Source organism: Artemia franciscana, unplaced genomic scaffold, assembly GCF_032884065.1.
Source record: "Artemia franciscana unplaced genomic scaffold, ASM3288406v1 PGA_scaffold_131, whole genome shotgun sequence".
NCBI lineage: Eukaryota > Metazoa > Arthropoda > Branchiopoda > Anostraca > Artemiidae > Artemia > Artemia franciscana.
Window position 1 is genome coordinate 341,323 of NW_027062626.1, and position 15,098 is coordinate 356,420.

General features: G+C 34.7%; 1 protein-coding gene across 1 annotated transcript in view; it reads left to right on the top strand.

Moving 5' to 3' along the window:
* Window positions 1-15,098, top strand: part of LOC136041302 (organic cation transporter protein-like) — a 77,415-nt gene that overhangs the window by 57,597 nt on the left and 4,720 nt on the right. Inside the window, exon 7 of the mRNA XM_065725921.1 lies at window positions 13,319-13,497. Within this exon, the coding sequence (XP_065581993.1) occupies window positions 13,319-13,497 (179 nt within the window). The remainder of the gene's footprint in view (window positions 1-13,318; window positions 13,498-15,098) is intronic.

Here is a 15,098-nt window from a genome sequence, read left to right on the forward strand (position 1 = left end):
TGCTCTTTACGCTAAAGTATTTTTAGTAATTTGAACTATTAATTCTACGGCTTTTGTGATTCAGGGGTCATTCTTAAGAAATTAGGACAAAATTTAAGCTTTAGTGTAAAGAGCGAGGTACTGGCGAGGGGGTGAAACCCTTCATATACTTAATAAAAACATGAGAATACAGAAGTTCGCTACATAAGCTAATTTGTAAGTTACGTATATCTTTTACTAGTAAAAACAGTCGTAAAAATTAAAAGTTCTAGTTGCCTTTTTAAGTAACAAAAAAATCGGAGGGCAACTAGGCCTCCTCCCCTGCTCCTTTTTTTCAAAATCATTCGATCAAAACTATGAGAAAGCCAATTAGCCAAAAAAATAAATATTCAAATTTCGTTTTAATTATTCATCTGCAGAGAGCCAAAATCAAACATGGATTGATTCAAAAACGTTCAGAAATTAAATAAAAAAAAAAACAATTAGGAGCGACATTAAAACTTAAAATGAACAGAAATTACTTCGTATATGAAAGGTGCTGCTTCCTCATCAACGCCCCACTCTTTACGCTTTAAGTTTTACTGTTTTGAAAAGTAGAGTTAAGAGAAAGAGTCAAACTTTAGCGTAAAGAGCGGGGCGTTGATGAGGAAGCAGCCCCTTTCATATACGAAGTAATTTCTGTTCGTTTTAAGTTTTAATGTCACTCCTTACTTTCCTTTAAAAAAAACTTGTTTTTTTTATTTAATTTAGTAGACAAAAGCTACCTATTTTGACTTTGCTAAAAGCTACCTATTTTGACTTTGGGGAGAAGGCAAAGGCAAATCATTTGAAAGTATGTGTGCCTAAGTCCCCAAAATAACATGCCTTCAATATCTTTAAAGTGGTTCGGAAAATTGAGAAACTTTCAGGTAATGTTTGGGAAAAGGACGGTAGGACAAGGGGACTCAACGCTTGTGTTTGGGGTGAGGGAGAAGGGGTTAAGGAATTTTGTCTCTGATCTACCAACATTTTTTTGTATTATTAGCTCCTCTAGGGATTATAACCTATAATAATTTGTAATAATAATAATTTCTTTATAACCCACATCATAACAAGTTATGGCACTTGTGGAGTAACAAAAAGAAAAAAAAATGAAATACACTGCAATGAGATTAACCGAACAGACGGACCAAAGGATGATGAGGCGATAAACGATAAAAAGCTGATTCCGACAACCTTCCAAGCAGGAGGGCTAACTTTGCACTTATATCAGGGACATCAAACTTACGAATTATCTTCCCATTGCTATACCAAGGGGGGAGAAAAAGTAAAAATTTACAATATCTGAAATAAAAAGTCCGAATCTGATTAATATCTTTTTTCTTTAGAAGGGGATAAAGACCAGAAAGATAAAGGACAGAATGACCACAGAATGTAGCATATAGTCTACCGAGTGCACGTCTATTATACTTCCCTCGATTAGCAACTATGTAAGAATAGCCCATTTGAATTTTCTTTTGAACATCACGAACAGTGCACTGCCGTAGGCAAGAAATTGAATTCGTAACAGTAATACCCAACCACCGAAAGGCGGAAACAAAGGGTATAGAAAAACCGCGACAAGCTAAGGGAGCATTAGAGGAAGTCGGACCATTAAAAACTAGAAATTCACATTTCTCAACATTAAGAGAAAGACCAATTTTAGAAAATAGACGTGAAACTTTTGAGAGCATAAACGAGAGACCTTGCTTATTTTTACACAAAAGTAAAAGGTCATCTGCATAAGCAAAATAAGAAACATCTGAGAGTCCAATAAAATAATTTCATCTAATTTCATCTAAAATACCAGAAATGCACATTTTGATATACTAGGTGATAAAATCCCTCCCTGCTTGGCACCCCGACATAAACGGACAAACGGAGATCCAGATTTATTAATTCGGAGGAAAGAATCCTCATACCAAAAACGAAGAAGAAAAATGACTGAAAGATTTACACCATTATTAAAAAGGGAAAAAAGAGCTTGACTGTGAACTACATTGTCAAAAGCTTTAGAAAGGTCCAAAGTACATATATAAAGTGGCGACCCCTCAGCCATGCTATTCTTAAGGGCGGAAGAAAGAACACGGTGTGCATGTTGACAACCAATACCAGATTGAAACCCGAATTGATTCGATCCGAAATTTATGTTTTCATTTAAATGAGGAATTAAAATATATTCAAGGATTTTACTCAAGTTACACGTAGTGGTTATAGGGCGATAAGATGAACATTGAGAAGGGAGTTTTCCCCGCTTTAGAATTGAGGTGACAGTTCCACAAAGAAAGCTATTCGGAACCAGAAAAGATGTTAAACACATTTGGAACAACAACTGCAAATGAAATAAAAGACAAAACACTTTGGATTTATATTATTACACTAATACCATCAATATCAATGGATGAAGATTTCAGTTGCTTAATTGCATTTTCAACAGCAGTTATTGATACTGGAATAATATGGCCTTGATGAAGCGAAGGTGGAAGAATTTTAGAAAGTAACCGAGAATAATGTGGCTGCACGAAAAAATTAATTTTGGAAAAGATTCCCGAATGGTAAACATACCAAGCTGAACTAGAAATCGAATCACTATTATAAAGATCACTTTTATCCAACTTCTCAGAACTGATCAATTTAGACCAATCCTTTTTGGAGGCTGGAAATTCCATACCCTTATAACGAATGGATTTAAGGTACTTTTTATAATCATTCTTTGTTTTCTGCTTTATATCCGCAACAGACCCCGTTGTAGGTCTACCACAATCAACCCAAATTCTAACCCAAAGTTTTGCCTTATTTTTATAATTCTTTAATTCAGGATCGGCAGCTCATATAGATTTCCGCGTTTTTATACGAATACGCTCTTCCGGAACCGCAATTTTTTCAGCTTCTTTCATACATCTAATTATATCATCATAATATCTATCAAGATCACGCTTACTACCCTTTACTTGCAATTGGAGTAGATAATAAGGCACACGAATACAATTAAGCAATGTAGATAAAGACAATATATATAAAGCAATATCGGCTCTTTTCCAACTACTACATTTAAACCATTTAGAATTCCCAATAGGGGCAACATTGCAAAGGTTACGTTTCAGTTTAGTAGTAAATGAAAGCGATAGATGGTCAATATCATCAGTCTCAATATTAACATGAATAATCGAGCATTCTTGCTGTGACGAACCGATTATACGATCAATATTGGAAACACTACCAGATTGATGGATGTAGGAGTATGATAAATCTTTCTTCAGAATCACGTAAGGGGGCATGCACACTAATATTTCTCGGGATCGATAACTTTGTTCATCCAAATCCGTGTTAAAGTCACCAAGAACTATAAAATCAAGTTTATTTTCCTTGACACGATTCATCACGGACTTTAAAGTCTTGCATGTAATAGCAAATCTATGTATTGACTCCACTGTATTATTTTTATATGGAAGATAAACATTAGCAAACACAGTACTATTTACTCTAACAGCAAGAATGTGCTAATCCGAATAAAAAAGGGATGGGTTCGAAAGATCAATATATTTAAAAAAAAATACAGGCCAGACCTCCAGAAGGGCGGCCATGCGTGGTAACTGCATCAGAAGTAAAAAAAAATGAACAGAGCTTCGATGAAGGATATTTCTGCTAGAGGCGGTTAACAAGATTTCTTGCAGACAGATAACGTCGAAGTTCTCGTGCAGATCGTCAATATGAGCATCTTTATTTTTTGTGCCATTGATATTGTGCGATATGATTGAAATTTGTAAAGTCATTTAGAGGTTTGTTGACTTGCAAAACCACGGAGAGCGGAGCATGACATGCTAAAGGACACGTGTTCACCATTGCAATTGGCACATTTTGGTGAGGTATTGCATGGATTTTCTTTCGTACTAATATGAGGGCCGGCATAACGAGCACATTTGCGCGAAGGACTAGGACAAGAAGACTGGAAGTGATGGGGCGATCAGCACTTAAAACAACACTTTGGAATTTCCTTAAACTCGCTCAGTCTAAAGAATTCATAACCAATTCGTACACCGTCTTTTTTGGCAGCAATAATACCGCTTCAATTTGTGAAAGACTGAATCGCATAATCCTCTGGAACACTTTTTATAATGGCCGAATATTTCTTAGAAGTTTCTTTGGTTGACGTACCGGCGAGAATGACGGGAACAGATGCACGGAAGTCTTCGGCAGCAGATTTATCAATATTTACATACCACTTATCGTGAACAGGGCGAATAATGGATACAAGTTCATGGCCACTGATTTTATCAATAGCGTCTTTCCTTTTAATAGGATCCGATAGATGAGACGGCACTTGAGAGACGACAATAGTGGTTGACTGGCGATTAGAGCCTACAGGTTTTGGTAACTGAGGGTAATTGAGGCTATAATTGTCCAACTTTGCTGACACAATTTGAACCAGCTGATGAACCTTGGAAACTTTAGAGGCTAATTGTGAATAGGCCACAGCCGGCAACACAGGAACTTCAGTTGGAAGTTTAATAACATAAGTTGGCATAGTGATGCTAGCTTCATCACACTTCTTCAAAAGATCGAGCATGTCCTTAATATTACAGGTTGCAGACTTTGCACCACTGCGGCGAGGGGGAATTTCATCAGCGCAAGTTTCGACCACAGATCAGCCTTATCTTCAACTATTTTTGGTGAAGCAAAAAATCCACTCCATATTCAATAATTTCCTTCTCAAAAATCGAATTCAGCCAATTACTTTGGACAAAATTTAGCACAGGCGAATATATAAGTTCAAAGTCATTCAAATCCTCCGATTGTTCACTAATACTTGGCATCTTTTCAAGGCACCTGTCTTCAACCACCACACATTTAAACCGTTCAATTTATAAATAAAGGTTACTGTTATATGTCATTACAATCCCAAGCCGATTGTTGCAAAATAACAAGGTTACTGAACTAATTATGAAGCATAGGCCAGGATTAAAAGTCTCTATGATTCCAAGCCAATTGTTGCGAAATAACAAGGTCACTGAATTAATTATTAAGCTTATGTCAGGATTAAAAGACTCTATGATCCCAAACCAAACTAAATAAAAAAAAACTAGTTTTTTTAACTGAAAGTAAGGAGCGACATTAAAACTTAAAACGGACAGAAATTACTCCGTATATGAAATGGGTTGTCCCCTCCGCAATCCTCGCTCTTTACGCTAAAATTTTTAATTGTTTTAAAAAGTAGAACTGTGGCAAAGAATCAAACTTTAGCGTAAAGAGCGAGGGATTGCGGAGGGGACAACCCATTTCATATACGGAGTAATCTCTGTTCGTTTTAAGTTTTAATGTCGCTCCTTGCTTTCAGTTAAAAAAACTAGTTTTTTTTTTATTTAATTTCTGAATGTTTTTGAATTAATGCATGTTTGATTTTGGCTCTCCGCACATAAATTATTAAAATGAAATTTGCATATTAATTCTTTTTTTGGCTAAATGGCTTTTTCTTAGTTTTGATCAGACGAATTTGAGAAATAAGGGGTGGGGAAGGAGCCCTTTTGCCCTCCAATTTTTCGGTTACTTAAAAAGGCAACTAAAACTTTTAATTTTTAACGAACATTTTTATTAGTAAAAAATATACGTAACTTAAAAATTAACTTACGTAACAAACTTTTATAGTTGATATAAGTAATATATCAACTATATAAGTAATATATAGTAATAATCATATAAGTAATAATCTCTGTTCGTTTTAAGTTTTAATGCTACTCCTTACTTTCAACCGAAAAAACTTTTTCATGTTTGTTTTTTCATTGTTTTTTTTTATAGTAATGCTAGAAAATCCCGCGCCCTTTTCATTGAATTTCTCTTCCCCCTTGACATATTCCTCCAAGGAAAGATCCTCCCACATAGCCCCCTCTCCTCAACCCCACCCCCAAACCAAAAAAATCCCACTGAAAACGTCTGTACGCTTCCCAATAACCATTACTATATGTAAACACTAGTCAAAATTTGTAAATTGCAGCCCCTCCCCCAGGGTCTGCGGGGGAGTAAGTCATCCCCAAAGACATAGTTATTATGGTTTTCGAATATGTGGTACAAAATGGCTATCTCAAAATTTTGATCAAATAGCGTTAATGGCTTGGGAGATTAAGTTCAAACTTTCGGTTTCTATGGGAGAAAACCGTTTGGACCTCGAATTTACACTCAAATTTGTAACTTGCAGCCCCTCCCCCAGGGACTGTGGGGGAGTAAGTCATCCCCAAAGACATAGTTATTATGGTTTTCGACTATGTGGAACAAAGTGGCTATCTCAAAATTTTGATCCGTTGACTTTGGGAATAAATGAGCGTGGGAGGGGGCCTAGGTGCCCTCCAATTTTTTTGGTCACTTAAAAAGGGCACTACAACTTTTCATTTCCGTTAGAATGAGCCCTCTTGTGACATTCTAGGACCACTTGGTCGATACGATGACCCCTGGAGAAAAAAAACAAAAAAAACAAATATTTAAAAATTATAGTTTTAAATAAATAAAAAAATAAACACGCACCCGTGATCTGTCTTCTGGCAAAAAATACAAAATTCCACATTTTCGTAGATAGGAGCTTGAAATTTTAGCTATAGGGTTCTCTGATACGCTGAATGCGATGGTGTGATTTTCGTTAAGATTCTATGACTTTTAGACGGTGTTTCCCCTTATTTTCCAAAATGAGGTAAATTTTCTCAGGCTCGTAACTTTTGATAACAAAGACTAAATTTGATGAAAATTATATATTTCAACTCAGCATGAAAATCCGATTCTCTTGATGTATCTTTTAGTATCAAAATTCTTTTAGTATCAAAATTCCATTTTTTAGAATTTCATTTACTATTGAGCCGGGTCGCTCCTTACTACAGTTCGTTACCACGAACTGTTTGATATTGTGAAATGTTAAATTAATTCACTTGACAAGAAACTTACTGATTTAGTAGTACCTTAGTAGTACCATTTAGTAGTACTGATTTAGTTCAAGTACCAAACCTAAAAGAATCGCAGCATATACGTTGCCATGTTAACAATATGGTGTGTATGATGTATCCCCGGAACGGCTTGGGGTGTCCAATTGAAGCTTTCAGGGAGTGTTTGGGGGCAAGAGAATTTTGAATTATGACATGGGGGAAGAGGGTAGAGCTACATTATTGGTGCATCCAGGCTATCAAAATTCTAGCAATATCTCAGGAACGGCTCGGGTGTAAACTTTCGGGGTTTTAACTTTCAGGTAGTCTTAAGAGGGTAAGGGAAGGAACGGGAGGAGTTCAAATTCCTTTTTTTTTGGTGGTAGCGGCTCAATATATTTATGTTTGGGTCAATCTAAAAGTTTTTGTATTATGAGCTGCTGTGATATTCAAAATGTATCCAAAGTTAAGTAGTGATATAAGTCAAATGACATTATATGGTACCAGGTTCCCAAAATAGCGCAACTGCGCAATAGTGGAAATGGCTTGGGAGATTAAATTGAAACTTTCGGTTTCTAGGGGGAGAAAACCGTTTGGACCTCGAATTTACACTCGTGGAGGAGGCAGACTAGTGATAAACGTATTTTGTCTCAAATCTTTCTAAAAGCTTAAGAACTTCAGGAACCATGCGACTAGATTCTACTCACGGTTAAGTAGCAATGTAAATTGAAAGACGTCTATGTACCAAGGTTCAAAAAATGATGATGGCTTGATATATTAAGATTAAACTTCCAGGGGATGTTGTGGAGTCAACTGGATTTTGAATTTTTACAAGGGAGAGACCATAGAAGTAAATTGGAAGACACAATGCGTATCTAGGCCATCATAATAGAATATCTATAATACTCCGAGGACAGCCTGGGGATGCAGCATAAAAATTTCACATTATGTGTGTGCGTGTGTGAGGGGGGAGTTGCTGGACTTGAAATTTTGTGTTTGGCTGGGGCTGAAAAAAATTTCGTCTCACAATTTCAGAACATTCTGAAAAAATGTTCAGAATGTTCTGAAAAACAATGTTCAGAACAATTTTTTATGTTCTGAAAAAATTTCAGAACATTTTTGCACAATAGATCTTTATGGAAAATAGAATATATTCACATAGAAGTAGCAAGGTAAACCAAATGTATTATATGGTACTAGGTTATGTCTGGGATGTAGTACAACAATGTCTCGGGAATGACCGGAGGCTTCAAGTTAAAACGTTTGGTGAATGTTTGGAGACTGCAAAGTTTGTGTTTCAGGAAAGAGATGAAAATGAGAAAATATTTTTTCTCCTAAATATTAGCTGGGCAAAAAGCCTTCTTTCTGATGAGCTAGGACTGGTAAAATTGTTGTTCAACCCAGTTACTTAGGTCTGAGTGTTTTTCATCATTATAGGCAAAAGATAAAAAAAAAATTCGAGACGCATAAAAGGGAGGCCTTAAATTTCATCCCTCTAATCAGCTTGAAAATTAACAAAGATGGGGGTAATGGTGCCCCTTCTATTGTAACAATCTTTATCTATGTAGCATAAAATACTACATTTACCTGCCTACTGGGACAGAGGTAAAAAAGATGAGGCATCATGAATCTCACTAGGAAATTTATTCGACGGGGGTGGGGGGAAAGTACTGCCATAAGTTTTTTTGGTGATTTGAAATAGTGATGTTTCACTTTTCGTATTTATATACAATGTATTCAAATATAAATGTACATTGTACTAAAACATCAGAGAACCCTACTGTAGAGTTCACGATAACTTCAGCCGCGTAGAAGATCAAAAGTCACGGAGAGTTTCTCTTCATGCGAACAATTATAGGCTACGTCTTTCCGTCCACCCAAAATTCTGCAGAAAAAACACTATTGAGGACTTAAAAAAAAACTACTGTTCATAGAAATTCTTACTGAATTACAATCCAACATTTAATTCTTAAGCAGAAAAACTGAAAGAGTGGGACGGTGAGGATCAATGTAAAATAATCATTTCTGTAGAACAATCATATGTAAATAACACTCAATAAACTTGGTTAGGCCTTGGCATGATTTTATTGTATAGAGCAGAAATTATGCTGTATATGAGGGGGGGCTGTTTTTACTTTTACTATAAAGAGCAGCATAACAGAGGGCCTGATTCAAGCAAATGAAAGGGGAGGAAGCAAGTATTGCTCTTGATTTCTTACATGATATATAATGATATGATATATATATACATATATCTATGATATATATATATATATATATATATATATATATATATATATATATATATATATATATATATATTTTAAAAAATAATATTAAAAAAATCTATTAGTTTTATCAAAAATAAACATATCAAAAAGGTGTTTAAAACATCTAAGGGTCCATTACGCCCCCTTCTTAATGGGCCTTGCACCTAATACTTTAATTTTTTACCAAAAAAAAATTCACGTGTGCTATTATGCTTGCACTTTACAATAGAACAAGGTTATGGTTTCATAAAGCAATAATATGGACATCATTACAATTTTCTATAGAAATGATAACTTTATGGTTTTACAAATTGGGCTATAATTGTCCAAGAAAAATACCAACGAAAAACCACAGATTTTGCAACACTTAGTATTTTTATATATTTGGGTTGCACGGTTTATCTGTTTTATTCGTTCAGAAAAAAGTTATAGTATAGGCTTTATTACAATGTTCTATAGAAATACTAACTATTATGGTTTTAAAAATTGAGCTGTAATTGTTTCGACAGAATACCTACTGAAACCACACATTTTGTAAGTGACTATTTTTATACTTTTGGATAGTGCGGTTTATCTGTCTTGTTATTCTACAATTTGATTTTAAGGACCAATTTGAAAATGACCTTGACTGTACATATTTAATTACAGAAGCCATACTATTTGGACATTTCCCTTAATAGATGACTACAAATTTTTTGTGGCTTCTCAGATTTAAGGCAACGAAGAACGCTTTAGATTATCTCTATAGCCTCAATAATTCGTTTTTTTTCAGCTCCTCCTATCGAACCTGAAAAGTAATCTTCTGTTAAAACGAAGGTTCAGTAACGGAGCTAGTCCCGAGCTGTGTTGCCAGGTTGGGCTATTTTCCGCCCATTTGGATGCTAAATATTCGCATGACTAGTAACTAAATCCACGAGGTTCAAATTTCGCTATTTTTAGGCTTGAATTCGCTTGAAAAAAAAAATGTTTCTTTAGGTCTCTCTGGTTATTTACCTTCTTTGGGATCTTGAAACACAATATGATTGTTAGGTGTGTTCGACTGTGGGTGTCCACTTCTCGTTGGCGGCTTCAGATCTTTTTTTTTTTTTTTTTTTTTTTTAAACACTGGAACATTACGGGAATGATGTAATACCAATTTAGAACTACAGGGAAGATGGGCCAAGGGGATTTTTAGATCACATTAATGCACTTGATGCAAATTTATAGTTTACTCCAGAAACTAATCATGCAAGTAAAATATCGTTTTCAGATGTGTTAATTATTCGTGCAGCTATAAAACGGATGTTTCTTTTTACGAAAAACCGACACAAAAGAACAGATATTTTCATTATAAACAGCAATGCAACATAGTTTTGCAATTTCTAGTTTTGTTTATGGGAAATCCCATGTTGAAAAACAGAATCAAACTATTTCAAGCATCAGATACATTGATCAGATACATTGACAAAAAAACGTAAATTAGATCTAATTTTTTTAAGCAACGTAATACAGCAGGTACGTTCACCATTTTTTTTTTGAGGTCGTAATTATAATAAAGAAACAGTATGAATGAATGAATGAATGAACTTTATTACCCGTAAAGTATAAAAAAACACAAAGTACGGAGTATTATAAATAAATATAAATAAATAAACAAAAACAAATACGATAAACAGCGAAGAAAAACAAAATTCAAACTAACAAAAGACAATATGGACTAATCAACCAGTATCAATATGGAAAAAAGGCTGCAGAGGGTCATAAACGTGAATAAAGTTGACAGTCTTTTTACATAAATCATCACTGGAAGACCGAATCCGAGAAGGCACATCTACTAAACCAAATCGAGCAATTATTTTTTTGTTTCGGTGCCATCTAGGAAGCCGGAGGAGGAATTTGCAATATCTGAAATAAGCCGTACGTAGAGTATGTCGATCTTTCTTACGGAACAGATGAGCCATGCCTGATAAAAACAAAAGCACAGGGGCGCAATAAGCGTTATAAATCATGCACTTCATGCAATCATAATGTATTTAACATGCAATCATCATGATCATGCAATCATGCATAAATCATGCAATTATAATGTATTTAATAATTTATTTTGGATCTTGTTTTTTTGGATCAAAATTCAACAAGTCAAAAGAGGATTTGTAACTTCTTTCGTGAATCGTGTCCTAAATATTGGCTGGATGTGTTATGTTATCCCATCCTGTGAATTATTAATAAAATTAGCCGTGGGCGGCAAAAAGATGTTGTTTCAAATAAATGATTTTCTATTATGTGAAGCTCCTAATAAACCTTGAAATGCACCTTATAGATATAAAAAAAATGGTACTTATCTGTTACCCAGTACATACTCGAAAATTTGGATCAACAGGTACGCCGTTGAGTTAACCCATCTTGGGATAATCGCGGTGGTCAACCAATCCGAAGTGCAATGGAAAAGCCTCATTCTGGTAGTGCCTCCTTCATGATCAAGGTAGCTCCCTGACCAGGTAACTACGGATAGCCAAGAGAGATAGGATATATATATATATATACATATATATATATATATATATATATATATATATATATATATATATATATATATATATATATATATATATATATATATATATATATATATATATATATATATATATATATATATATATAATTTGTGCGGCATATTTGCATATTAGGGGTTGAGGGTTAAGTATAGTGGAGCTGCATGCAAAATATAACATAACCCAACCAAAATGCCAACTAAATGTTTATTAAAATGTAGTTAAAATGTAATTTTTCGCTGAACCGAAGCTAATTATCTCTGTGTACAAACAGCATTAAACTGCCTATTGTCTGGTTTTATAGATCCAAATTCTCCAGCGTGTACTGACTAACAGATGAGTACCCCAAGAATTATTAAAAAAAAAAAATTGCTACCTCAACATTTAAGTCCAATTCCTTGTTGGGTCATTGAACACAAATAGCCTATAAAAAGAGTGCCCTTCTATGGATTTTGCTACTTAATAAAAAGGATTATTAAGGGTAATTTATTACCCTAATTTATAAGGGTATTAAAAGGGTAATTTAAATGTTTGAGTTTCTGATCAAATGTGTCGTCTCTCGGTTTTCTAAGGTCCTTCATTTCTTATAATTAGGCTGAAGAAATGCATTCAAATAAGGCTGTACACACTACTTACTGCAATATCCTAATCCTACTTAAATCACAAGTTTCAATATCAGTCTCTCTAATCAGTGTTTGATTTCCATTTCCATTTCCATAAATTGTATGTTTGAAAAAAAAAACATCCAAATTTTTGAAATATTTTGCTACAAAATAGGAACTTCACTTGATGAATCTGTGGTTCAGGTTCTTTTATTTTTTAAAATAATTTCAACCTAAGTGTGATCTACCCCTGGTAGAGAGCATAGCGCGAATGGCACGGGAGTTATAAATTAAAACAACAACATTCTTCAAAATAAAGTCGGAAGGTCATTTTTGGCATCAGTGTCCAATTACAAGTCGTGATTTGAGGCGAATCTTATTTTTTGACTGCCAAGAACATTTTCAATCCCAACGCTTATATTCAATACAAGTTACAAAGTGATTTGTCTTGCTTACTGAACTAGAACCAAACATAAATCTTGTCATCTGTTATCAGCAGGAGCCATTTTTATTCCAGTGTTTCCTTATTGAAGTGTTTTTTTCTCAGTTGATCTAATAGTTCGTCAACCTGGGTTAGGGGAGTAACATCCTTGTAACTGTCTCAAATATTGTCATTTATAATATTTAAAACTGTTTTTGATAATAATTGACTATGCTACACACTAAAACTCCGTGTCTAATTGTTATGGTTACTTGATCCATTTGAAGATTGATAGTATTTTTTTTTTTTTTTAAGAATGTTGGCCATATTAAAATTTAAAGGAACATATATTTGTTGGGGAACCTATTTGAAACTTGAACTGATCAGACTGCCGATATAGGAGGATGTCATTCCCCCTCCATTAAGGTAAAACTCAATTTTGCCGAATAAAATTCTATTTTGCGTACGAAGATGTGGAATTTAGGACAGTTAGCAGCTATTTAACGATATTTTCATGGACTACAGTCCATCCTTTACAGAAAAACTCTGTCCGTTGTTCTACAGCTATCCATTTTTCTAAAGCTTTGTTCTATTTTAGGCTCGCTTTGGACAAGCGCTGCCCCTCGTTGTTCTTGGATTTTTGGCAATGATCGGCGGATTCGTGGCTTTATTTCTACCTGAAACGCTCGGTGCAAACCTCCCACATACATTGGAAGATGGGGAAAACTTCGGAAAAGATCAAAGCTTTTGGGATTTTCCATGCTGTCCAAGAAAACAGTAAGTGAAGAATAAGCAGTGAGGAAGCAAAAGCTAAATCATATATTAACGCGTCGACACGTATAGCATTGGTTAGGGGTCAACGGCAGTAACCCTTAGGAAAAGTATTGTCTTTATATATATTTTTTTTATAGTGTGAAGTTAGTGTGAAGTTTAGATTTGGCGGAAAAAGGTAGATTAAATCCCACCCTCTTCGCTTGTAAACATCACTAGTCACACCTATATCTGTGTATGAGTGTATGACGAAGTGTGAATTAACTCCACACCTTCCAAAAATGGTCTAGAATCCCCCGGGAACCTATAGAATAGCAATTTAAATACTTAAAATTTCCACGCTTTAACATTATGCGCACGTGTGCAAGCACATATTTGAACAGACTTAAAATAGTGTTTATTAAATGATTAAATAAAAAAAAAGTTTTTTTAAAAATGAAAGTAAGGAGCAACATTAAAACTTAAAACGAACAGAAATTACTCCGGATATGAAAGGGGCTTTTCCTCCTCAACGCCTCGCTCTTTACGCTAAAGTTTGACTCTTTCTCTTAACTCTATTTTTAAAACAGTAAGAAACTTTAGCGTAAAAAGCGGGGTGGCGAGGAGGAAGAGCCCCTTTCATATACGGAGTAATTTCTGTTCGTTTTAAGTTTTAATGTTGCTCCTTACTTTCATTTAAAAATACTTGTTTTTTTTATTTAATTTCTAGACGTTTTTGAATTAATGCATGTTTTGATCTCCGCACATAAACAACTGAAACGAAATTTGCATATTAATTAATTGCAATTAATCGGAAGATTTTGAGAAAAAAGGAGTGAGGGAGGAGGCCTAGTTGCCCTCCAAGTTTTTGATTACTTAAAAAAGCAACTAGAACTTTTAATTTTTTACAAACGTTTTCATTGGTAAAAAATATACGTAACTTACGAATTAACTTACATAACGAACTTCTATATTCGTAGGTTTTTATTGCGTATATGAGGGGATTCAACCCTCGTCGATACCTCGCTCTTTACACTAAAGCTTAGATTTTGTCCCAATTCCTTAAGAATGACCTCTGAATCACAAAGGCTGTAGAATAAATAGTTGAAGTTACTAAAAATACTTTAGCGTAAAGAGTGAGGTATAACGAGGAGGTAAACCCCTCATATGCGTAATAATTTTTGTTCGTTTTAAGTTTTAATGCTGCTCCTTAATTTCAGTAGAAAAAACTTTTCATATTTATTTTTGCATTGTTTTTTCAAATAATGCTAGAAAACCCTAAGCCCCCTTCATTGAAATTCTCTTCCCCCATGAGAAGTTTATCCATGGAAATATCCTTCCACGTACCCCCCCCTCAAATATCCCCCCTAAACCAAAAAAAAATCCCCCGAAAACGGCTGTACACTTCCCAGTAACCATTGCTATATGTAAACACAGGTCAAAGTTTGTAACTTGTAGCCCCTCCCACGGGGACTGCGGGGGAGTAAGTCGTCCCTAAAGACATAGTTATTAGGTTTTTCGACTATGGTGAATAAAATGGCTATCTCAGAATTTTGATCCGGTGACTTTTGGGAAAAATGAGTGTGGCAGGGGGCCTAGGTTCCACATTTTTGTAGATAGGAGCTTGA